This window comes from Hyaena hyaena, unplaced genomic scaffold (assembly GCF_003009895.1).
Source record: "Hyaena hyaena isolate Hyena2069 unplaced genomic scaffold, ASM300989v1 scaffold_49, whole genome shotgun sequence".
In the NCBI taxonomy this organism is placed as follows: domain Eukaryota; kingdom Metazoa; phylum Chordata; class Mammalia; order Carnivora; family Hyaenidae; genus Hyaena; species Hyaena hyaena.
The window spans coordinates 269039-294979 of record NW_024080681.1 but is presented as its reverse complement, the minus strand read 5'-3'; the positions used below and the strand labels follow the sequence as shown (position 1 = coordinate 294979).

Below are 25941 nucleotides of genomic sequence, written 5' to 3'. Positions count from 1 at the left end.
GGAGTCATTCCTCTCAAACCCTGCCACTGCTTTATCAATGAAGTTTATGTAATTTATATAATATTCTAAATATTGTGTTGTCATTTTAACAGTCCTTACAGCATCCTTCACCAGGAGTAGATTCCATCTTAGGAAACCACTTTTTTGTTCATCCATAAGAAACAACTCCTCAGCCATTAGTTATATCATGAGATTATAGCAGTTCAGTCACATCTTCAGCCTCTAGTTCCAACTCTAGTTCTCTTGCTGGTTCCACTACATCTGCAGTTATTTCTTCCACTGAAGTCTTAAACCCCTCAGTCATTCATAAGGGAAAATTGGGAATCAGCTTCTTCCGAACACCCATCCATGTTGATGTTTTGAACTCTTCCCATGAATCATGAATGTTCTTAATATCTAGAATGATGAATCCTTTCCAAAAGGTTTTCAGTTGACTTTACACAGATCCATCAGAAGAATCACTATCGATGGCAGCCATAACCTTATGAAATGTGTTTCTTAAATAATAAGACTTGAAATTCAAAATTACTCTTTGGTCCGTGGCTGTAGGATGAATGCTATGTTGGCAAGCATGAAAAACATCATTAATCTTACTGTACATCTCCATTAGAGCTCTTGGGTAACAGGTGTCTTGTCAATGAGCAGTAATATTTTGAAAGGAATCTTTTTTTTCCTGAGCAGTAGGTCTCAATAATGGGCTCAAAACATTCAGTGAACTGTGTAGTAAATAGATAAACTGTCATCCAGGCTTGAATTACACCGCAGTTGCCATAGATCTTTAATTTGTAAAATAAAATGCGTATCTGTGACATGCAATAAAATGAGTATGTCTGTATTTTGGAATTCTGGAGTCAGTTGAATGCCTGCAACTTCCATGGGAAGACTCGGATGGCAAATTGCAATTACTATTGGTCAATTTAAGCATTCAACACAGTAGCACCTACCCACCCCTCACCTTCAGCCCCATGTCAAGCAGCTGTGCACATGTACCTAGTGCAGCTTGCACAAAGCTTATGGGACCAGAGTGGACAAAAAGGATAGTACCCTCCAAGTATTGAGGATCTGTCCTGTTATCACTGATTGATACTTCTTATCATTTCATTGCACAGAAGTGGGCAGGTTGTTGTTACACATCTCATTGTTGCAAGCCCCTCCCCTTATGGCTGATGTGACTTCCAGGGCATTTAAAGGTATAGTGCCCTTTTTCCCCCCTTAATTTTTTGCTTTTTCCCCTTTCAGGAGCCTTACATTAAAGATTAGGACATTTAAAAACAATCACATATATGGGTAAAATTAGAAAGTGATTGTACATGCCCAGAGAAGGGCTCACAATAGATCTGAGAAAACCTTAAGTTTACATCTCATGTTGATCCCAGGAACAGAGACAGTCTACGACAATGCAAAGAAACAAAAACAATAGCAAAAACAGCAGAGATTGAGAAGGGGGAGAATCTGATTTCCAAAGTTACTACGTTATTAGTTTCAAATGTCCAGTGTACAACAAAAAAATCACATGGCATACATAGAAACAGGCAAGTATGGCCCATTCACAGGGGGAAAAAAATAGAAACTGGTCCTGAAAAAATACCTAATGGCAGATATTTTCTAAACCAAGACTTTGAAACAACTATTTTAAAGATGCCCAAAGAACAAAAGGAAAGTGGAAAAGGATTAACAGTATGTTAACAATATGTAAGTGTTAGAGTAAAAACCTGACAAGTCAAAAAGACATTCTGGGGCTGAAAAGTACATTAACTGAAAATTAAAAGTTCACTAGAGGAATTCAAAAGCAGATCTGAATAGACTGAAGAAAGAATCGGCAAACTTGGAAGAAAGGACAACAGAAAGTATTGAGTTTGAGAAACAGAAAGGAAACAGACTGAGGACAAGTGAACAGAGCCTAAGGCAGTTGGGGCCCACTATTATGCAGACAAACACACATATCATGGGAGTCCCAGAGAATATTTGACAGAGACTAACAGGCAGAGAATATTTGAAGAAATAATGATTGAAAATTTCTCAAGTTTAGTGAAACACATGAATATAAACATCAAGAAGCACAATGAATTCCAAGTAAGATGAACTCAAAAGAGACCCACTCTGAGACACATTAATAATAAAACTCTCAAAGGACAAGGGAATCTTGAAAGCAAGAGAGAAGCAAATCATCACATGTAGGGGGCCCTCAATAAGATTATCAAAAGATTTCTCATCAGAAACTTTGGAGGCCAAAGGCTATGGACCAATATATTCATAGTGCTAAAAGAAAAAAAAAAATTTCATATCTGTTAAAACTATCCTTCAAAAGTGAGATATTCTGACAGAAAACCCAGGAGAGTTTGTGACAACTACATCTGTCCTGCAAGAAATGCTCAAGGGAGTCCTATAAGGTGAGATGAAAAGACATTATGTGGTAACTTAAAGATGTATAGAGAAATTAATATCTCAATAAAGGTAAGTACATGGGCAATTATAAAAACTAGTAGTATTGTAATAATATATTGTAACTATTTTTTGTTTTCTATGTGAATTAAATAAATTCATTAAATGAAAAACATACTAGTATATTTTTATATAGTATAATACTATATAGTATTTCTATGTAGTATAATACTAGTATAAGCTGGTATTAGAGTAACTTTGGTTTCTAACTCCAAATCTTGTTTTCCACGTATTAGGAAACTAATGTATTTAAAATAATTTTTATAAAGATGTGATTTTATGACAAGAGCCAAAAAGCAGAGGGGAATGGAGCTGTAAAGGAGCAGAGTTTTTGTAAGTTATTGAAGTTAAGCTGGTATAAAATCAAATTTGAGGGTGACAACCTTAGAATGTTAAATGTAATTCCCATGGTAACCACACAAAAAAAATAACTATACACAAAGGAAACGAGAAAGGAATTTAAACATTTCATCACAATCAACTAAACACGAACAAAGTCAGTAGTGGAGGAAATGGGTGCAAAAGCAATTATAAAGCAAAAAGAAAGCAAAGAACCAACAGATATACATCCCTCCTTATCAGTAATTAATTTAAGTGTAAGTGTGTTAAACTGTAATCATAAGACAGATGTTGGCAGAATGGATACTAATGCATGATCCAAGAGCATGCATTCTACAGGAAACTCACTTGAGATCTAAAGACACAATTTAAAATGAAAAGATAAAAAGGATATTCCATGCAAATAATAACAAAAATAGAGCATGGGTATGTTTAGTAATATCAGAGAAAATAGACTAAAAGGAAAAAGATTATAAAAAATAAGGAAGGACATGATGCATTAATAAAAGGTTTAATACAGCAAGAAGATATAACAGTTATAAATATTTATGTACCTCATGACAAATCACCAAAATATATATAGCAAAAACTGACGGAATTGAAGGGAAAAATTGACTGTTCTACAATAATAGTTGGAGTCTTCAATACCCCAATTAAAATGATGGGTAGAACAGTAAGACATAAATAAGGAACTAGAGAATTAAATAAGCCAAGAAGATTTAGCAGACATTTAGAGCTAGATCTAGGTCCACCCAGAAACAGCAGTTAGCCAAGGGGGAAAAAAAAAAAGGCAACCAAATTGGAAAAAAGGAAGTAAAATTATCCTGTTTATGTAGAAACCCTGAAGAGTCCACCAAAAACAGAACAAAGCAAAACAAACAAAACAAAACAAAACACCCTGTTAGAACTAATAAATGGGAGGCGTCTGGGTGGCTCAGTCAGTTAAGTGTCCGACGTTGGCTCAGGTCATGATCTCAAAGTTCATGAGTTCAAGCCCTGCATCAGGCTCTGTGCTGACACTCGGAGCCTGGAGCCTGCTTCAGATTCTATGTCTCCCTCTCTTTGCCTCCCCCACTTCTACTCTATCACTCTGTCTCTCAAAATAAATAAACATTAAAAAATTAAAATTAATAAATCAGTTAAGCAAAGTAGTAGGATACAAAGTCAACACACAAAAATCAGTTGCATTTCTATACACTTTAAATAAAATCTGAAAAGGAAATTTCAAAATCATTCCATTTACAATAGCATCAAACAGAATGAAATAGGAATTAACCAAGGGGATGCAAGACTTGTGAAATAAGACTTAAAAACCTTACTGAAAGATATTTTTAAAATAAATGGAAATACAACCCATGTTCAAAGATTGGAAGACTTAATATTGTTAAAATGTCCATACCACCCAGAGCAATGTACCAATTTATTGCAATCCCTACAAAAGTCCCAAAGACAGTTTAACTTTTGCAGAAATAGAAAATCCTGTCCTGAAATTTACATGGTACCTCAAATAGCTGAAACAGTTTTGACAAGGAAGAGCAAAACTGGAGGACTTACACTGACTTCAGAACTTACTGCAAAACTACAGAAATCAAAACAGCGTGGTATTGGCATAAAGACAGACACATAGACCAGTGGAATAAAGATGAAGCCCAGAAATAAAGCCTCACATATGTAGTCTAATGATTTTTGACAAGGTGGCCAAGATCAATGGGGAAAGGAGACTCTTTTCAATAATTGATGCTGGGAAAACTGGATATTCACATGGAAAGGAGTTAGATTGGACCCTTACCTAATACTATATACAAGCATTAAATCAAATTGGATCAAGGATGTTAATGTAATACCAACAACAAAAACATTCTTGCAAGAACACAGGATAGAAGCTTTATGACATTGGATTTGACAATGATTTCTTAATTATCACACCAAACCACACAGGCAAGGAAAAAAATACACAAATTGGTCTTCATGAGAATTTTAAAATTTTGTACATCAGGTATACTATCCAAGGGTAAAAAGGCAACCCGCAAAAGACAGGAAATATTTGCAAGTAATATATCTGATCCAAAATATTCAGAGAACTCCTAAAATTCAGTGACAAAAACCAACACAGTTTAAAAAATGAGTAAAGGACTTGAACACTTTTCTCCCAAGAAGACATATAAATAGAAAGGATATGCAGCACTAATTATTAGAGAGACACAAATCAAAACTATGATGAAATGTCACCTCATACCTGTTAGGGTGGCTACTATAAAAACACAAAAACAAGTGTTGATGACAATGTAGAGAAATTGGAACTCTTGTGTGCTGTTGTTGAGAATGTAAAATGACACAGCCAGTAGGGCAGTTCCTCAAAAGAAAAAATATATGTATGTGATCCAGCAGCTCCACCTCTGAGTATACGCAATAGAAAACAAGAGACTAAGGAGTTAGGTGTATACCTATTTTCGTAGCAACTTATTCACAATAGGTAAAACAGAAGTAAACCAAGTATCCATCTATAGATAAATGGGTAGGCAAAATGTGATATATTCATACAGCAGAATATTATTCAGCTCTGTAAAGGAAACAAATTCAGCTCTACAGCATGGATGAGCCTTGAATGCATATGTTAAATGAACTAAATCAGTCACAAAAAGATAAATACCATATGATTCCCCTTTATAAGGTACTTAGAGCAGTCAGAATTATAAAGACAGACTGTAGTGGTGCTTACGGGCTGCAGGAAAGAGGAGAATGTGGAGTTGTTTTAGTAAGTATGGAGTTTTAGTTTTACAAGATAAAAAAGGTATGGGCATGGGTAGTGTTGATGGATGTAAAACAATGCAAATGTATTTAGTACCACTGAACTGTACACTTAGAAGTGGTTATGATGGTAAGTTTTATGTGTATTTTATCACAATAAAAAAAAAACATGTATATAGGGATATGTGTTTTTCCTTTTACCTCAGGTTCCAGTATGGCTTTGCATACCACTGATCTCAGCATAGTTACATCACAGTTTTTGAGACCCTTATGTGTGCTGATCTGGAAAATACTATGATTTCTTTCCCTTTACTATATCTTATTTTACTTTTATGGAGTTAAACAATATATATCTTTACTCATTTGTTTTTCTATACGCTTAAGGCTGTTTTTTTTTTTAATGTGATTTATTTATCTAATGTTTGGAAGTATTTTTTCCAAATGTTCACACACATCAAAAGAAATTGTTGGAGAGTCTGTATATCTCTTCAGATCTCCTTCATTGTGAACTACTTACTCTCCAAGTCTGGTGCATAGTTTGTTGTATCAGGATTTTCCTTTTCCACTTTCTTATTTTGGATGTCCTATTTCCTGAACTATGAGTGCCTTTTTGTTGTTTTTGTTTACTTCTTACTTTGATGAAACATGCTAACAACTTCCTCAGAAGAAGTGCATGTTTTTTCACTCCTTGCATATTTAAAACTTTATTTATATTTACTTAAATGATAGATTGGCTGAAGTACATAGAAATCATTTTTCCCATGCAGTTTTGAAAGTATTGTTTTTTATAGGCCTGATGCCATTCTTTCTCCAGTTTCATTGTGTTTTTTGTTTATTTTGTTCTTTCTGGAAACTTTAATGATTATCTTTAGTGTTCTGAAATTTCATGATAATATGTTCACCAGTCATCCATTTTCCATTCATCCATTCATTATGGTAGACATTTGATAAGCCTTTGTATTTGGAGGTATATGTTTGGGGAAGTTTTCTTATATTATTTCTTAGGTAAATTTTCACTTTTATTTGTTCATGTTCTCCTGTTGATGTGACACTGATTTCCTGCTTTAACTCCTCTAATTGTATGGTATTTTCTTTCTTGCCTTCCTTCTTTTTGTCTTTTTCATTTAATCTTTTTAAAAAGATTTTCTGTACTTAATAACTTATTATAGTTGTCATATATTTATTTTTGAAGAGCTCTTTAATATTTTTATTTGTCCTTCGGTTCTCTTCATAATTTTTGTTCCTACTTAATGGATGTAAAATCTTATACTTCTTGCAGGATACTAAATGTATATTATATATTTTGTCTTTCTTTCCCAGCAATGTCTCTCATATCTCCTAGCTCCTTTCTTTATTCCTTTCCAATTTGTTTCAGTATTTCTGATGTTAAAGAATGTGTTCAGTTGTGTGGTGATTCTTGGCTGCCCATACACACTAAAGAGTGAAGCATTATAAAGTGCAGTGAAAACTCATTTTTGAATGGGGACAGGGCTGCCTCATGTAGTCATACAGGTTGTGCACTGAAGAACTCCAGGGGGTACTATTTACATATATTCCTAGTACTCTCAAAGAGTATTGGGTTTGCCGTATTAGAAATTAAAACTAGGAGTTCTAAAATATATTATAACTTAAAAATAAAACTAATAAACTACTCTCTGTTCACATAAATAACACTTTTATGAAAATTATTTTCTGAAATACAAGATATTTAATTAGAAGCCTGGTATTTTATTCTTTTGCATTACTTTTTAATGTCTAGTTAAGTATAAGAAAACTAGATTTTCATGTTTCTGCATTCAGTCTTTTGTGATATGTTATTGTGGTTGAAATATATGAGGAATATCCAGCCTTAGCCAGTACTTCAATAGTCTTTTCAAATAATTGTGATTATTTTTTGATACTCTTTAAAAGTAGGCAAGTGGAAGTTTTCATAAAGGTTTTTTCCAGTGCAGAATTTGATTCCATATCACTGAACTTATATGTTTGCTACATTAAAATCTAGTGGTCTGCCTTACACTTTGATTGAATCTTTCATTCATAAGTGATTTTATAGCATCATAGATTAGTCATTTGGGAAGATAGTTGGTTCACTGCATTACATAGATCTTGCAAATGTTGACATGTTGTATGTATAATTGCAAGTATGCACATTCATTATTAGCATTAATCTAATCAATGGTGACTGCAAGTTTTCCTAAAATTTTATTTTTGTTTTAATTTTATTATGTCAATAAACACTGTCAGTTGTTTTCTTTGCTATGACAGGCCTACTTTGTCAGTTTTCTTTATTAAAATTTTTTTGTTTAGTGTTTTATTTATTTCTGAGAGACAGTATGAGCAGGGGAGGGTCAGAGAGAGAGGGAGACACAGAATCAGAAACAGGCTCCAGGCTCTGAGCTAGCTGTCAGTACAGAGCCCGACGCAGGGCTCGAACCCACAAACTGTGAGATCACGACCTGAGCTGAAGTCAGACGCTTAACTGACTGAGCCACCCAGGTGCCCCTACTTTGTTAGTTTTCAAGAAAGTATGTCCTAAATAACCATGTCTAAATATTTATAGTTTGGCAGTCATCCTTTAAAATAAAAATGATATTCTATGAAAAATGTATACCTAAGTTTACTATTGCAACTTGCAACTCAGTCTCAGACCAAAGTGTTTTCAGTATACAATAGCAGTGCTTTATCCATACTTCTATTTTATCACACAGAATATTCAAATGACATGAACTCCGAGATTGATATTTAATCAAGTGAGTGTTACTGCTGGTGTTTGCCAGTGAAGAATTCAGTTACTGCTAGTGTAGTTTTGGTTTGATGCCACTGCCTTAATTCTTGTTAAGATGCCAGCATGTTTACTCACTATTGATTTTGTACCATGAGTTTTAACTTCACCTGCCTCCTGAAAGTGTCTTGCGGCCCCAAGGTGTCTGTGGAAAACACTTGGAGAACTGTTGACATGTATTATAATATGAAATTAGTTCGTTCTTCTGGATTAGTGCTCTATACAATCTATACAGTCTGTATGGGAATTGTTGAGACTTCCCACAGGAAAATCAGATGATGAGCTAATTCTTTGGTGAGGAAGATGCTTTCCACGTCATTATAGGAAACCTTGTCTGTCTTGAGTCTGATAATTTTCTCTGAAGAAGAATCTTCTAGATTTCAGATGGTGGTAGTAGAGTGAAGAGTGATCTCTCCAGCTGCTAGCATACTGGGAGCCATTCTAGGAGAAGAACTGTGGGGACCTTTATTCAGTTTATGGACTTTGACCACATGTTTCTCTTTTCTCCCAGTACCTCATCGTTGCCCTTTGCCATTCCTAGTGTTCACAAGTCTAGATTGTCTTTAGTTCATAAAGTTAAACTTTAGCCTGTCTTGTAGAGGAAAGGGTAGGTATCTATTGTCTGAGTTGAGGAAAGCATTTAGATTTCTCAGCAGTCCTTGTGCTTCATTTTAATTTTTTTATGTAACTGGATATTAAACTGAATTACTCCAAATACCAGATTGCTTAAGTTTCTGGGCAAATTGATTTTCTTCTCCATGCACTCCCTTACTCAGATATTTAGTTGTAACTTCCTCTGTGCTGCAAAGTCACTTTCCATCTAAAAATTTGTTGAAATCCCATAGACAATCAGTATGCTTTGGTGTTTTCTTGGTCTTTATGAATGAAAATGTTTTATATCTTTGCCTCATTTTAGCAGGGTGTTAGGAGAGTAAAAAAAAAATAAATGTGTGTGATTAATACACCATTATCAATTTCAGTAGTCAATCACTATAGTACTTAAGAACTAGACCTAGATTTGAATTTTCACCATTTATTGTAGTTATTATCTAGGGTTCTCTACTTAACCTATGTAGCTGTATTTCTTATTATAAAACTGGAGTTGAGAATTCCTAATATGAAGATTAAATGAGATAATGAATGCAGAGCTCTTAACATTCCTCATGCATCATGTGCTCAGTAATCAGTAATTTTATGAACTGTTAGTCTGGACTCTGGGTTACTGACATTTTATTGTATTCTTTTCTCCCTGTAAAACATTTAAAGTAACCAAATATTTAATCTATCATTTCCTATTACTTGGTTTGACAATGGAAGAGTTAACATGACTCCAAATATGAAATTATAATTTCATAAATGTTTTATATAAATGTTTGTATTTAATATGTTTGTATAAAATACTGTGGATGCAACTTGTTATTCAAATTCAATTTGTGTTTTACTAGTTTTTTATTCAAGTGATTATAATTACAGCCCACATTTTAAACAGTCTAAGAAAAACAGATATTGTTATAACTGGTTAATTGCTTCATGACCTTGGTTCAGAAACTTTTGGTACACTGAAATTCTGATAGGTACTTTTTAATAATTTTTTTAAGTTATGCTTTTAATTTGGAGAATTATTCTAGTACATCCTTTAGATTAAGAAATTGTTTTTCTATTTCTTTGGTATATTAAGTTGAACACTTAAGTTCTTTTAATCCAGAAAGTTTAGTGTCATTAAAGTAGCTTAAGCCTAACTATGAATATAAAAGAAACATTCTTAATCATTTCAGGAAATTACAAGACCTAATATGGCTGAAGGAGAAAGAGAAACATCAAATTCTGAAAGGTAAACATAAGGAAAAACTGACTCTCTTGGAATTCAAGTACATAAAAACCTTGATACTTGAGCTGAGCTGCATTATTTTAGTTAATTGATATTTTACTTTAGTTATTTTGTTTACTTTTTTTTTAAGTTCATGTATTTTGAGAGAGAGGGAGAGCTCACAAATGGGGGAGGGGCAGAAAGGGAGGGAGAGAGAGAATCTCAGACAGGGTCTGTGCTGCCAGTACAGAGCCCAGTGCAGTGCTCAAACCCACAAAACCATGAGATTGTGACCTAAGCTGAAACCAGGAGCTGGACTTTTAACTGACTCAGCCACCCAAGTGCCCCATTATTTTAGTTTTAATTAAAATAAAAATTTGAAATTTCAATTCAACAAAAATATACTGTTGATCCTTAGTTTTAAAATCATTTTTTTAGTTTTCACATTTTTAAACAACTTATAGTTGTTAAATTTTTAAAAAGTACTTATTAGTAAATAAAATGTTAACAGATATTAATTGCCCCTATCAAATGAAAACAATTACAAGACACTGCAAGTTACAAGACAGATGGAGACAATTTTTGCAAACAAATCATCTTAAAATCTTTTTTTCCTCGAGTATTTTCAAAAGCTATAAAGGTACTTCTGTGGTGGGAACTTAACATAAAAGTTTCAGACTTCAGGAATTGGCTTTTAAAAATGTAATGCTCTGGTCAACACTAAAGAGCACAAGTCATTTTAGAAGCTTTCTTAACAAAAGAGAATCTAACATTCAAATTAGAACTTAATTCCAGATAAAGATAATTTTATTTTATCTTTTTAAATTAAGCAATTTCCCCATTTCTATCTTTATGCTGTATATTTTATATACAGCTATATAGCATAAGTTGTAGGGTGCTGGTTAACTGAATAAGAGTGATTACTCTCTTGCCCCTGAAAAGAAAATTATGGAATAAGACCTTATGAAGGTGTTTCTTAGACTTTACTAGAAAAATTATGTAGCCTTTCTTAACCTAGAATTTAGGGACAGGGAGAATAGTTAACAAAAATTCAACGAAGGAGTTATAAAAAGCAGACCATTCACCTCTCTATAATTTAATGTTTTCTGTAAATTGTAGTTAGTCCAATAAGATCTTAACAAAAATACTGATTATATACATTTAAATGAGGAAAATAAGCTAATTGTTTGCAGATGGTATATTTGACCTATAAGATCCAAGAAAATGAGCTAAGAATGAAATTAATGAGAGTATATATTAAGATACTTTGTTACAAAAATCTGATTTTTTCGATATACCAATAACATGGTTACAAAATATAATGGATAAAATAGCTAATTGACAAAAACAAAAAATAAGAAATGTACAGGGTCTAAGTGAATAAAAATATAAACTTACTGTGATAACAAATAGCTAATAACTACTGTATGATAGCCCATTTTCCAAATTAATTTATGGTTTGAATAATGAGTGTTTAATTAAAAGTCCTAATGGGATTTGGTTTGGAAACCAACAGTGTTTAAAGAAGATTCATATTTTCTATTTACCAGTATAATTATTTAAATCATTGCTCTCTTGTTAGATATTAGGTTGTTTCTGTATTCACTATTTAAACATTGTTTTTATGAGCATCTTTGCACAAATATATTTTACATTTTTAACTATTAAACTTAGGAAGATAAGTAGTAGAATATAGTTGATTTGCTCTATTAAATAATAAAGGACACTTGTTGGGATGAGCACTGGGTGTTATACATTTGTTGGGATGAATCACTGAAATCTACTCCTGAAATCATCTAATATATTATGGTTCACTACATAGTTGGTGTTAACATGCCAGGATAAGTGTGAACACACTTACACTCATACACACATAAACATTTTTATATATAAACAAACATTTATGTATATATGCTTGTTGTATATATTTACATATATTTTTCAGGCATGTGTTTGCTTTTTTTAATTAAGCTATTAAAAAATTAGGGAAATATTTATAAATGTTTATTTGATTTTGCATAAGGAAAGACATTCTAATTAAGAGGATATAGGAGTCACTTAAAAAATAGTTTTTTCTGGTGCTCCTAGGTGGCTCAGTTCTGCTCAACTTCTGCTCGGGTCATGATCCTCGCGGCTTGTGGGCTCAAAGCCGAGTAGGGGTCTATGCTGATAGCTCAGAGCCTAGAGCTACTTCAGATTCTGTGTCTCCCTCTTTCTCTGCCCCTCCCCTGCTCACACTCTTTCTCTTTCTCAAAAATAAATAAACATTAAAAAAATAGTTTTTTCCAGATATGTTCACTTCTTGTTTAAAGTTTCAAATTAATAAGAATGCTTAAATTTTAACCTAGACAGGCAAGAGTATGAACAGTTGAAAGTAATGATTATTAGGACTAAAACCAGTTTTGATAGATTCCCCAGGTCTCCTTTTAAGATGTGGCTCTGGAGTTTCTCAGTCTCTTCTAAGAAAAGAGAATTTCTTCTCAGCCTAAGAAAATGGCCATCTCCTAAAGTGTAACATGGCAAGGACTAGAGACTTGGGCTATTTTTTTTTTTTAAGAGCATGTCTTTATTTTGATAGTGTTCAAATACAATGTGTTATAAAGGAATAGATAATAAATGGCTTTATTTTTTCAGTAAACAAGATAAAGCTTCTTCAGAGGAAGAAAAAAGTGGATGTGATACAAATTCATTTCAAGGCTCATTAGCAACAGAAAATGAAGAAAGCATAACAGTGTCAAATAAGGAAAATGATACCTGTCTTGAAGACCAGAAAACTGGGTTAAAGAATGTCTTCAGTCATGATTCAAATATTGACACAGATAAAGTAGAAAAGGAAAAGCAAATACAGCACATTTATCAGAAAATGGAGTTGAAGACGTGCCAAAGTTCAGGAAACATAATGTCATGTGATCAGAATGAAGATTCCAACTCCAGTCAAGCTAGGTTTTCTTCAAAGAATATTAAGAATTTGCGGTTAACATCTGGTGATGTTAGCATTGATCAGTTTTTGAGAAAAAGAGATGAACCTGAATCTGTTAGTTCTGATGTTAGTGAGCAAGGCAGTATTCACTTAGAACCTTTGACTCCATCAGAGGTACTTGAGTATGAAGCCACAGAGATTCTTCAGAAAGGTAATGGTGATCCTTCAGCCATGACTGATGAAGTAGTGTCTGATCAAACTGACAGTGTTCCTGGAGAAAATAGCCCTAGCACAACAGAGACAACAGTAGACCTGGCAGATGAAAAAGAAAGAAGTTGAAATTTATTAGTCATTCTAAGTTTAGTGTACCAACGGTAAAAATATTTGGAACAGTGCTATCAGGTGAGCTCAGTGGTGCTGTTCTACAGAGGTCAGAAATAGGAAAATGTGAGGGAAGTCATTCATATACACTTGACCTGTATGTTCAATCCATGTTATTAAAGATATCGATTCACCCATAATAGCATGATTTGTATGGATTTCCAAAAAGCCTTTAAAACTATTATGGATTTTAATGAAAGCTAGTTCACAATGGAAAACTCTCATTTAACAGTTTGTGAAGAGAACTTGGTGGCCAGTATGAATTGATTTTTAGAATATTAATTATAATAATAAAGCTTTTGAAACTTCCATCAGTCTTAAGCTAAAAGTTCTTATTACCTATAGATCCTTTTCAGTTAACTTAAAGGAAGAAATTTGGAAACCAAGTACCTTTTGGGAATAATTGATTTAAAGTAATGGCTGATAGGCAGTGTTAATGAAGGCTTCATGTCGAGTATAATGCTGGTAAATGGGGCATGCTTAGAGTGCTAAATTAATTGATCTAATGAGAATTTGGACGAATATAAAGTTAATTTTGGATTTAATATAACATTCCAGACTGTCACAAGCATGTAAACAGAATATTTGAATCTGTGTACCTCCATACAAGTGTTAGCCTGCAAGGCTGTAAGCTTATCTTAATTAAACTTTCAGTGAAAGTGAAATTATTAATATGTAAATTTATATTTGTGCTTTTTGTCAGTATGTAAGCTGTGCAAAAATCCCTTGATGTTGTATAAAATAGAAACCCATTATTGAAACTCCTGTAGCTATTATGCTTTTAAAATTGTTTTAATGATCTTTAGAAATAGACCCATAAAAATGGTCTGGAAACCAAACCAAAGTATGGTATAGTGTAGATATTGTAAAGCAGTAAACTGAAAACATGTTCTGGTTCATGCCATGTTTAAGTGACTTTTTCTTTAATTGTAAAATAGAAACTTCAAATGGGACCTAAAGCAGTGATGTAAAAATTTGGTTTGGGACAGTTAGCCTAATTTATCCATATCCTATTTTATCCATAAAATGGCTGCTAAATTGTTTTTTCAATTGTTTTTTATCATAGATAATAATAGGTATAGAAATAAATAATATGAATAACAGTAGTTTGCTTTAAAGTACTTAAAAATTTTATTTAAAATGCTACATTTTTACTTCTTAAAATGTGCTTTGAGTTCTTAAATTTTGTTTTATTGAATGTTAAATGTTTTAAACAGCTCTTAAAATTCTGCTGTATATAGTAGTTTTTGAGTAAATATTTGCAATAAAAATCTGTCCCTGAATAATTTTATTTTTCAGAAACCTGCTTGAGTTGGATTACCTTTGGCGCCTTTAGAAATTATATACTTGTTCAAGGAAATTTCATGTTGAATTTAGTGGTAGGATTTCATTCTGCATTCTTTACTTGATGCATGATTTATTTTAAATTAGGCCTTAAAGTACAGGGGAAAATACTGTTAATATTTATAGAAAATATATCTGCTTTAAAAATTCTTTTATTTCAAGAGCAATATAATTTACTATTCTAGTTTTCTATCTGCCCAACAAAGAGCCTAAACAGGCAAAATATATTATTGGTTTACTTTCTTGAAAAATTTTTTTGAGGGGGTCAAATATTTTCATCTTTCTTGCCACCAAGCAAAGATAGGGAGAGAGGGACTTTTTAGCTGTTACCCTTCACCTTGTTGAAACATAAAACTGTAGCAGACAAGATTTTTGGACTAATTTAAACCTTAGAAGTGCAAGGAGTAGAAGAAAGTTTATGTAAAGACTATTTTCTAATTCTTATTTGGTTAGTTGCCTGGCAGATCACCTAATGTACAAAACCCTAGATCACTGTGCCAAAATAAGTCCCTAAATGACACTTTTTAATCCCTTTGAGCTTTAGGTAGTTCCTGTGGCTTTATACCTTTAGAGTAATGGTGGAGTAGATACCTTCATAGTAGCTAATCAGTGAACTGTTTATGCCTGTCCGTTAGAAGACGAAACTGTACCAAACTCTAAGAGAAAGTCTGACAATGAAAACAAAAGTGTAGTTGAAATAAGCATTGTATTTGGTAACATAACTGGTTTATGTTCTCTTACCATCTCCTTTTCTCATTTCCATTGAGAGGAACAAACAGTTCAGGTGCACAGACCAAACCTTTCAGTACCAGTGATTTAGAACAGTGGACCGCAAACAACTTCTGTGTAGGGCCAGATAGTAAATAATTGTGGGCCATGTGGTCACAGTTATTCTCAACTTTTCCTTGTAGCTTGAAGCAGCTATAGATGTAATGTATATAATAGCCTGTTTGTGTTCCAATAAAACTTTGTTTACAAAACAAGAATGTTTGGCCCTTGGATTGTGGTTTGCCTTTGCCTGCTTTAGAGTGCTTAGACTGACTTAATATCAGTGAAAGCCAGTGATGCACTCTAGTGACTGTTTGCCTAAGAACTACCTACCAAGGTGCCTTGGTGTATGGTAGTTCCCTGTTCCCTAACAATAAACTTATGATTGACTTTCAGTGCAGTTCAGTGACACTAAGAAGCATTATATTCATCTTGTGCGTATACTTTTAATTTACATGGAAAATCTGAATGCCATATCTGTTTGTATTCTTTCTTTCCCTTTGCATCTCTTCAATAGGGAGGAAATTGGAATTTTTTTCATCCATGAATTTTTTAAGAACTATTCTTAACAGGGGTGCCTGGGTGGCTTAGTCGTTAAGCGTCCGACTTTCGCTTAGGTCATGATCTCGTGGTTCGTGGGTTCGAGCCCCGCGTCGGGCTCTGTGCTGACTGCTAGCTCAGAGCCTGGAGCCTGTTTCAGTCTGTGTCTCCCTCTCTCTCTGACCCTCTCCTGCTCACGCTGTCTCTCTCTCTCTCTCCTAGAAATAAATAAAACATTAAAAAAAAAAACTATTCTTAACATTTTAAAAAGGAACGGATAATATACAAGTCCCATTATTTTAGCTGTAAGTAAAAAGATGAGGAAACCAAATATCTAGGCAATTATTTTCCTAAGGGTACAAAGCTAAGATTTGAATGAAATTTGATCTGATTCTGAAATTAGAACTTCCTACCACATCAATTGTTCCCAGCATTTATATTGAATGTCCGTTTTTAAAATAAATTACCTTTTTGCAAAGAACTCTCCCATTGATGGTAGTAATTATAGTTTTATTTATTATTCTTACAGTGATTATATGCATTTGGGATAGGGAACTTCTTAACCTAAAGAAAAGGACCTAGTGATCCCTTCTATTAATAGGAATTGAGGCATTTTACCTCAGGAAGAAGAGAGAGTGAATATATTATTAATAGGAAAGATAGGTAATTTAAAGATATTCTTTATTTTTTAAAATTTTTTTAACATTTATTCATTTTTTGAGAGACAGAGGGAGACAGTACGAGTATGGGAAGAACAGAGAGAGAGGGAGACACAGATTCCGAAGCAGGTTCCAAGCTCTGAGCTGTCAGTACTGAGCCTGATGCAGGACTCAAACTCATGAAACATGAGATCATGAGCTGAGCCAAAGTTGGACACTTAACCAACTTAGCCACCAAGGCGCCTCTAAAGATATACTTTATAAAATAATTATAAAAGTTTTATCATCATTAAATCTTTATGGGCTTCTGTAATGTCATTTTTTTACTTCATCATTGACATCATTTTTGTTCCATCAAAATTATTACTCCCCAACCACTCACTTGTACTGACTTCAATGAAATAGGACCTCTGTATGTAAGTAGACCCTAAAGGATTGCATATATTTCATTTTTACTAGATTACCTTAACAATAGACTTGCTTTTTCAGTTAAGAAATGAAACATTTAACTTTCCTATTTATAAGTATTTAAAGAGAGAAAATTATTTTTAAACTATTTTTTCAAATGAGACACATCTCCAGAACCATGTAGACAAAAACTAGTATTAGATTTTTAAAAGTGATGGCAATGTTTAATTTTCACCTCAAAAGCTATACATTAAACAATACTTCACTGGAATCACCTTGTAAGGAATTAAACACATCTTTAGCAACAAGTGTAACATCATAGAGGAATGAGATAGCGTGAGAAATCACTTTTACAGTTAGGTAAAGGTAACTTTTAATTGCTTGTGAAAAGTATTACAAAACTGCTTTCATTATTTAAAAGAATATACTAGGCATAATTTAGTCTTATTTGATGACACAGTGTGTCATCATGATTATTGAGCTAAGCTGTAAATGAAACCGTAGCTGTAGATGTTAATGGCCTGAACAACTGCTGATCATAGAAGTTACCTTGGATTTTGGTGTCTAGAAAATACCTCAGGTACATCTGGGGTCATTCAGCTTTTCAAAAAACAGAACAGAAAATTGACTGCATCACTCACCCAATCCAAACTCTTTTTAAAAATGATTGAAACCCTTTAAATATTGAAGTAAAACTTGCCATTTGTGGAGAATTTTGGAGAATTTAAAATAGAGTTTTACATTTTTTAAATATTTCAGGTCTTCATCCACTGCCTTAAAAACATGACTTTGATTGTTCTGTATTAGGGGCTAGCAGACTATGACCCATGGTTGGCCAACTGTTTTTATAAACAAAATTGTATTTAAAAATATCCATATCACTTGTTTATATGTTGTCCGTTGTAGCTTTTGCACTACAATAGCACAATTTTACATGACAGAGACCTTTTGGCTCACAAAATTAAAGCTTAAATCTGTCACTTTAGGAAAAAGTTTGCTAGCACCTGCTCTATATTTTTATATAAGTATGCCATAATTTTACACTTCTTTTATTTTCACTATTATAAATACTGTAGGGAAGCTCTCAGTTCATAAATGTTGGTCTATATTATTATTTGTACTAGAATTCTAAGTGCAGTATTAGATTGAAGAGTATTCAGTTTTTAAGTAGCCAAATACCAGTACCTAACTTTAATTGTCTTCCCATGATGCTTATGGAAAGCTTCTTGTTCCAGCATGAACTCCTAGAGTTAAAAGTTTAATTATCTAGATTTTATTTTGACTCTTCAAACAAATTTAGCGTTTTTCACCTAATGTGACTTTCATTTGCGCTATTCACTAAATATTTCCAATGTGCAGTAATATGACTGTTACCTAGCCAGCAAGTTACAAGTGAAAGTTACTTCAGTTTGGATCATTTACGTGTTGATATGAGACTCTTTAGAACTTTCATTTCTCTCTGACATGGTGATGTGATTGCTGCATCAGGCTGGGTTCCTGAGGGACTGTAAACAGAGCCTCCCTGTTTATTTAGATGGACATGTAGCATGAGGGAGAAATAACCATTTTTGTTTTAACTTAATACAGTTAGGGAATATCTCATTTGATACAGGATTAGTCCAGAAAGTGGAATGCTGCCATAAAAAGAAACAAAACTGAACTAAATTAAACTATATTGCATTGGCCTAGGTGACAGGTGGTAAAGCTATGTGAGATAATCCACATTTGCTGTGGTGAAAGATTTGGTAAACTTGCTTACAATACTTGGAAGAAAAATAATATAGTGAAGTTTTATCTCTATTAGAAGAGTTTGGATAACAATTTTATTAGTTGCATTTGACAGGATATTTTAAGAAAGAAGTGAACCCAGATGAGAAATGGGAAGATTTCCAGTGGAAATAAAAGAGAGTAAGAAAAGTCCAGACATTCAGGTACTTGAAGAGTTGGGAAAGACAGACCTCATCCCCAGTCAGTCAAAAGGGAAGGCCTTTAAGTAAGAAAACTGAATTAATTCAAGAATGTGGCCATCATACTAATTGTTTTAAATTTCTAATTAGGTTAAGATGAGCCGCGCGCCCCCAACCCCACCCCCCCAGTGTTTCTGTGAAGGAGTTCTTTCACAGCATTTCTTGGGAAATTTATGTATTTTTCTGAATCTCATGACCCGTCAGTCAAGAAATTAGTGAAACAGGAAAAAGAATTGCAACTAAGCAAGAATTAAAGCTTAGTAATGAATTTAGAACCATTACTGGACCATTCAGGAATCCACTGAAGTCAAGCCCAAAAGCAAAAATGGGGAATGCTGACGTGGAGTCCAAGAATAAGTTCAACATTTCCAGGAATCAGAACAGAAGGACATAGAACAGAAATGGTCACAATCTGATCATTCAGTCTTACTTTAGCTATTGCCATGTATAAATGTATGTTTATGTTCCTGTCTGCTACTAACGGTGAGTCATTCTTATAAGTAAAATAAATGTGAATAGGATTATATATATTTATAAAAGTATATAAAATATATAAAATATACTTTATGCATATCCCATCACTGGTGTTCTAAGAAATAATAAATGGAAGCAAACTAATTCCTTAAATTGTCAATTTTGACCTGTGATTCTGTGTAGTGCTGTTAACTTTCATGGGACATCCAAATGTAATATTCAAATACTACCAAATTTGTCAGCATTTCCAAGTTTGTATGATTATTTGCCAAAGACTGCTGTTCTTTGCAAATATTTTAACTAGAAATGCAAAGAAGAGAAGCAAATCTTTTGGAACATAATGAAGTCAGAAACTGATCTAAGGTCTAAATTATTAAAAGCAGTGTCACTTTCAACAGCAAGACCAAAATCAGGAAAAGCAAACAAAATATTTTCATCATTAAAAAGAGAAAAGAACTTTTATAAATCTACATGTAACCAAACTCCAGCTTGTAGATGTATTTGGACAATCCTTAGTATTCAACTAATAGTAATGTGAAAATGAAAGATAAGTTTCTATGTCTGAAATGTTTGTTACAAAATATAGATGAAAACTATCAGGGCAGTTAATGTACTGTGTGCTTTTAAGTTTCATTTTAAGGTAAACTTTTAACTAGTACTTATAGTACTTTCAATTTTTAAAATGATTTTAATTTGGCATTTATGCTAATGTTTCCTTCATTTGATGCTTTCTGTTATCAAATGTCTGTGTCAAGCAGAGACAGGTATTGAAATATATAATCTTGTCATAATACATTGGGTTCATATTAATTAATCATATATTTATGTCTTTTTAACAGAAAATGTCTGAAACATTTCTGTAACTATCACAGAAAAATGCAGCATTTGTTATGGTGATAACTATTTTAAAATATATTATTTATAGTGTTATGAAAAATACAGAATGATGATTCTGTATAATTTGGGGATTCCTGAGAATTCCCAGTAATGTTATTCCTTATTCCCATTTGCTAAATATTAATATCTGTCAGGAATTGGAAATTGGAAATTGAAAATACTAATGCCCAGTAAATCTGTTCAGATAGACAAAATGGCTTAGGAAATGGGTTCTAAAGTTTTAGTCTTCTATCAATGCCTGATGGACTCAAGGTACTCCAGTTAGGTTTAAGGAAAAGTTAGAGGGACCATTTCTTTAAAATTGAGGGTGTGACTATTAGGTCACTGTTAATTGGTATCCTATAAAAAGCAAAAGTTTTGAGAGATATATACTGTCAAAGAAACCATGAATTTGGACTAACAGTTTGTAAATGTTCAAGTCTTAAAATGAACCCTTGGGCCCAACTTTTTTTTCTTTCCAAGTTTTAATTTAAATTCAAGTTAGTTAACATACAGAGTGATACTAGTTTCAGGTGTAGAATTTAGTGACTCAGCACTTCCATTCAACACCTGGTGCTCATCACAACAAATATCGCCCTTAATCCCCATCACCTATTTACCGTATCTCCCTTCCTACCTCCCCCCTGGTAACCATCAGTGTGTTCTCTGTAATTAAGAGTCTGTTTCTTGGTTTGCCTCTTTCTTCTTTTCCCCCTGTGTTCATTTGTCTTTCTTAAATTCCACATATGAATGAATCATATGGTATTTGTTCTTCCCTGAACGACTTATTTCACTTAGGATAATACTCTCTAGCTCCATCCACATAATTGCAAATAGCAAGATTTTATTCTTTTGTATGGCTGAGTAATATTCCATTATATATATATATATATGGGCCACTGACTGTGTATCTCTCAAATTCCCCCTTTATATTTCTGTTTCAACCTTGTATGTGTAGGAGATGGATAGCTTTGTAATTCATAGGTCAATAGTTCAAGAGGAGACTAGTGCATACCATTACCCAACTTAGAGACTGTCAGGAGATACTGAACTTTGCACTTGCTGTCATTGATTTAATGGGGCTTTGAGTTACCTCTGCTTAGAAAAGAAAATGTGTTTGGGCTGTAAGAAGGAGGGTGCACTGAATAGCTATTGACCAGAAGGATGGTCCCATATGGTTAGGTTCTCCCTAGAGAACCAGACACAACAGGATTACACTTCCATTATGGGTGAGTGGGGCCACCTGTGTAGGTCTGTGAATTGCAGGCAAATATGACACGTGTAACTTCTGAACTCAAGCACTGAATTGCCAGTATGAGACCTTTTAGACTCTTGTCTTTCCTCTGATTTGTTTACTGTCACTATTTGAGAGGGTGGTTGCTCTGTCATCCAAGTAACTCATGAGCAGAAAAATCATCATTCCAGTATGCAGTGGACTTTTAAAATGAGTGAGAAATTTTTGTTGCTGTTAGTAATGGAGGTTTAGGGGTGGTTACTAAAATATAAGTCTAATTTATCCTGACTGATAATATCGTAAAAATCTTTTCAAGCCAGTGACTTAGGACCTATGTCAGAATTTCTTAACCTTTTAGATCTACCTCAGCGTTTCTTAGTTTTTACTATTATTATATTAGTCCCCCTTGGGATTGTTAAGAATCAGGGTTTTGTGCATAATAAAAAAAATAGTTTTAGAACTTTGACTTCTAACCAATTTGGAACAATAAGGATTGGATTTACTTTCCCCCATGAAATAACCAAAAAAAAACCCAACATAAAACAGTTGTTTTCAAGACGGTGACCTCAAGAATGAAAGATAATGGATCCATGAGAGAAAACAAATGTGATGAGCCCAATGATTGCCTGAGTTTACGGCCTTGAGAGTTTACAAGCCAAGGCACAGAGAAAGGTAAGTGAGACAAAAACAGAGATTTCTTGAGGTGAGAAGACACAGCTGAGAGTCTGGAAAGGCCCAGAGAAGAAGAGTTCATAGGATCAAGTCCCAGAGAGGAGAGAGTTGCACTGATGTGCTGTATTCTGCAGAGTACTTTGTTTTATGTGAGAAACTAACCAGGGGGAAGGAAAGAAAAATCTGAAAGGTTTAGGGGAAATAATTTGGCATTTTAAACAGGTCTAGAAATAGTGCATATTCCTAAAGGCCAGAATGGGGGTGGGGGAGGAGTATAATTCATGGAGCATTGGGTAGAGAACTCAGGGAAGTCTTGCCTCAGTAGTATGAGAATAATTAGCCCTAGACTGAGCACTGCTCTGTACCCAATGAATAAATCAGAAAAGCAAGACCTGAAGGGTCAACTAATTTCCACAAAACTCAAGAAGATATAAAGGAATACAAAAATATTGAAAACCCACAAAAATAAAATTCACAATGTCTGGCATCCAGTAAAAGACTACCAGGCACACAATGAGGCAGGAAAACATGGTCATAATGTGGAAAACAGCTGGTCACAACTGACCCAGAACTGGTACAGGTGTCAGAATTAGGACAAGATATTAAAACAGTTAATAGAACTATCTGCAAAAAGTTAAGAAGATACTTAAAAATCAAAATTGAACTTTAGAGATAAAAACTACATCTGAGATAAAAATTATGAGATTAATGGCAGATCAGACAGGGCAGAAGAAAAGTTTAGAGAGCTTTAAGACACCAATAGAAACAACCCAGTGAGCTGCAGGACACAGGCCTAATATTTTCCAAACATGAATGCTATGCACCTGCATATTCAAGAAGCTCAAAAAATCCCAAATAAGTGATACATAAAGAAAACCCACAAAGGTAGCATAATTAAATTGCTCAAAACCAGTAATAAAGAGAAAATTGTAAGCAGACAGATTAAAGTAGCCAGATAAAAAAGACATGACATACAGAGGAACAAAGATAAAGATGACATTGGATTTCCTTAAAAGTACTGAAAGGAAAAAAAAAACTGTCAACCTAGAATTATATTCCTAGGAAAACTGCTTTTCAAAAACAAAAGCAAAGATTTTTTCTGAGTTTGTCACCAGGAGACCTGCAATATAAAGAAGTCCTGTAGGCAGAAGGTATACACTTGAGATCAAATTACTTAACTCTGTTCAGATTATCTATAGTCTTACTGATTTTTTTATTCCCCTGATCAGTTACTAAGGGCATATTTTAAAATCAGACTCTGATGATGGATTTGTCTATTTATAGCCGTAATTTTATCAGCTTTTGTTTGAATTTGAAATTATATAACATACATACAAGCTTAGTTTATTTTCCTGGTGAACTGAGCTTCATTATATAGTGACCCTCTTTAAAACTCTTATAACGCTTAAAGTTTTTGTTATTTTGCTGAAGTTATTTTGCTTGATTAGCTTACAAATTTTCTATTGGTTATTACATAAGTATTTTCCACTATTATACTTTCAGCCTTTTTGTGGTATATAGATACAACCTTAAAATCTAGCCAATCTTTGTCTTTTAATTAGAGCATTTAATCCACTGTATCTGTGGTACTGATGAATTGTGTGTATTCTGTTTCTCTTGTGTCTTCTTTATTTTTTATCTTAGTTTTGGTCATCTTTTGAGGTACCCTTCATCGATTTTTTAAATTCTGGTTTGGAAATTATATACTCTGTTCTTTTTTTAAAAAATCTTTTTAATGGGTACCCCCAAGAATTATACAATGTATCCTATAATTTACTAAAGTCCTAAGTTATATTTTCCCTCTTCCCAAACAGGAACTAAAAACACTTAAATTCCACTTGAGACCACATACCCCTTTGGCCTCTGCTTCCCAGTTCTACTCCACTCCTGCCAGTCAGAAATGCAGGCTCAGAATATGACATGAAATCTCTTAATTTTTAAGTGTTGGTCAAAAATGTGTAAACAAAACATAAACATGTTAAGTTCAGCAGTTACAAGCCTGAAAGAAAGAAAAACATTTCATGATGACTTTATTTAGTAGTGGTTGCAACTATTTTCCACAGAGAGCCTAACCATAGTCCCTTACCACGTGTGCCATGCTTTTATCCCTGTTATGAGAGAAGTAAAAACTTCTAGCAGCCCCTGCTTGCCACTCTAGAAATTATACCAAGTAACCTTAATTTATTAATGATTTTAATCAATTACTTTTAACCTGATCCCAAAAAGGAATTAAAAATATTTCAATTCCAGTCATCTGTGGAAGAGTGCATGCCCCTTCTAAGGGAAGTTAGTTATAGTCTACAACTGACCACTAGGAACATAAGCTCAGTCCTTGATGTTTAATCTTCTGGGGTTTTTGTTTTTGTTTTGTTTTGTCTTGGCCAATATGTTGACAGTCAGTAGTTTACAAATTATTTGAAACCCAGAAATAGCTGAGAAGCAGCCAGTTTTTAGCCTTGGCTAGAAACTAATAAAGAGCTAATAATAATATTCATTCATTCATTCATTCATCCATTCAATCAGTATTTATTTGGCCCTGTCATGATTAATTTTATTTGTTGACTTGACTGAGTTAAGGGATGGATAGTTGATAAAATGCTATTTCTAGATGTGTCTGTGAGGATGTTTCCAGGAGACATTAGCATTTGAATTGGTAAACTTGAGTTAACTGCCCAGTAAGGGTGGATACCATCTAATCCCTTGGGAGCCCAAATTGAACAAAAAGGTACACAAGGTGAATTTGCTGTCTCTGCTTGAGATGACACAGTCATCTTCTTCAGAGCTCAGACATTGGCACTTGGAATTTCTGCCTCAGATCTGGATTTATATCATTAGCCCCCTCTTCTCAGGCCTTGGATCTCAGATTATTACTGGTTTCCTAGTTCACCAGCTTACATAGGGCAGATCATGTGTGTCAGCACAGCACAGAGCCTGATGAGTGTCTTGATACAGATGGGGTACCTGGGTGGCTCAGTTGGTTAAGCATCTGACTTGGGCTCAGATCATGATCTCATAGCTCATGAGTTCAAGCCCGGCATCAGGCTCTGTGCCGACAGCTCAGAGCCTGGAGCCTGCTTCAGATTCTGTCTCCCACTCTCTCTCTGCCCCTCCCCTGCTCACTCTCTGTCTCTCAAAAAAATTTTTTTAATATTTTAAAATTTTTAGATATAGATATAGACATACTGATTCTGTTTCTCTGGAGAACCCTGAGTAATATAGGGCCCAACAATTGTCATGTGCATGATTTCTTTCTTTTGTTTTAACTACTTGGTGAGTATTGCCTCCAAATGTTTGACAGAGCTAATTCTCTTTAGAGGACACTAGCTTCATTTCAGGCCTCTAAGAATTTTTCATGAGAGATTAACATAGCTGTGAGGTTCATTCAGATTTACCGTCATATTTACCAGTTTTTTATTCTTCATCTTTTCTTGTATTTCAAACTTCTGTCTAGGTTCACTCTTCTGCCTAAAGTACATCCTTCATAATGCTCTTCAATGGAGGGTTTTCAGATTCTCAGCTTTTGCCTGATTGTTTTTAGTTCTCATTGTGGAAAATAATTTTACAACTATTGAATACAGAT

At 33.8% G+C, this 25941-nt stretch overlaps 1 protein-coding gene across 5 annotated transcripts in view; it reads left to right on the top strand.

The window, feature by feature from the left end:
- Positions 1-14484, top strand: part of ZNF280D (zinc finger protein 280D) — a 137967-nt gene extending 123483 nt beyond the window's left edge. For 4 of the 5 annotated variants that reach the window (XM_039230637.1, XM_039230636.1, XM_039230634.1 and 1 more), the window contains 2 exons: positions 10087-10142; positions 12753-14484. In XM_039230637.1, coding sequence (XP_039086568.1) covers positions 10087-10142; positions 12753-13377 — 681 coding nt within the window. In that variant the 3' untranslated portion in view covers positions 13378-14484. Of the gene's footprint in view, positions 1-10086; positions 10143-12752 lie in introns of those variants that run through there. The other variant, XM_039230639.1, reaches the window with a different exon arrangement.
- The last annotated feature ends 11457 nt before the right edge of the window (positions 14485-25941 follow it).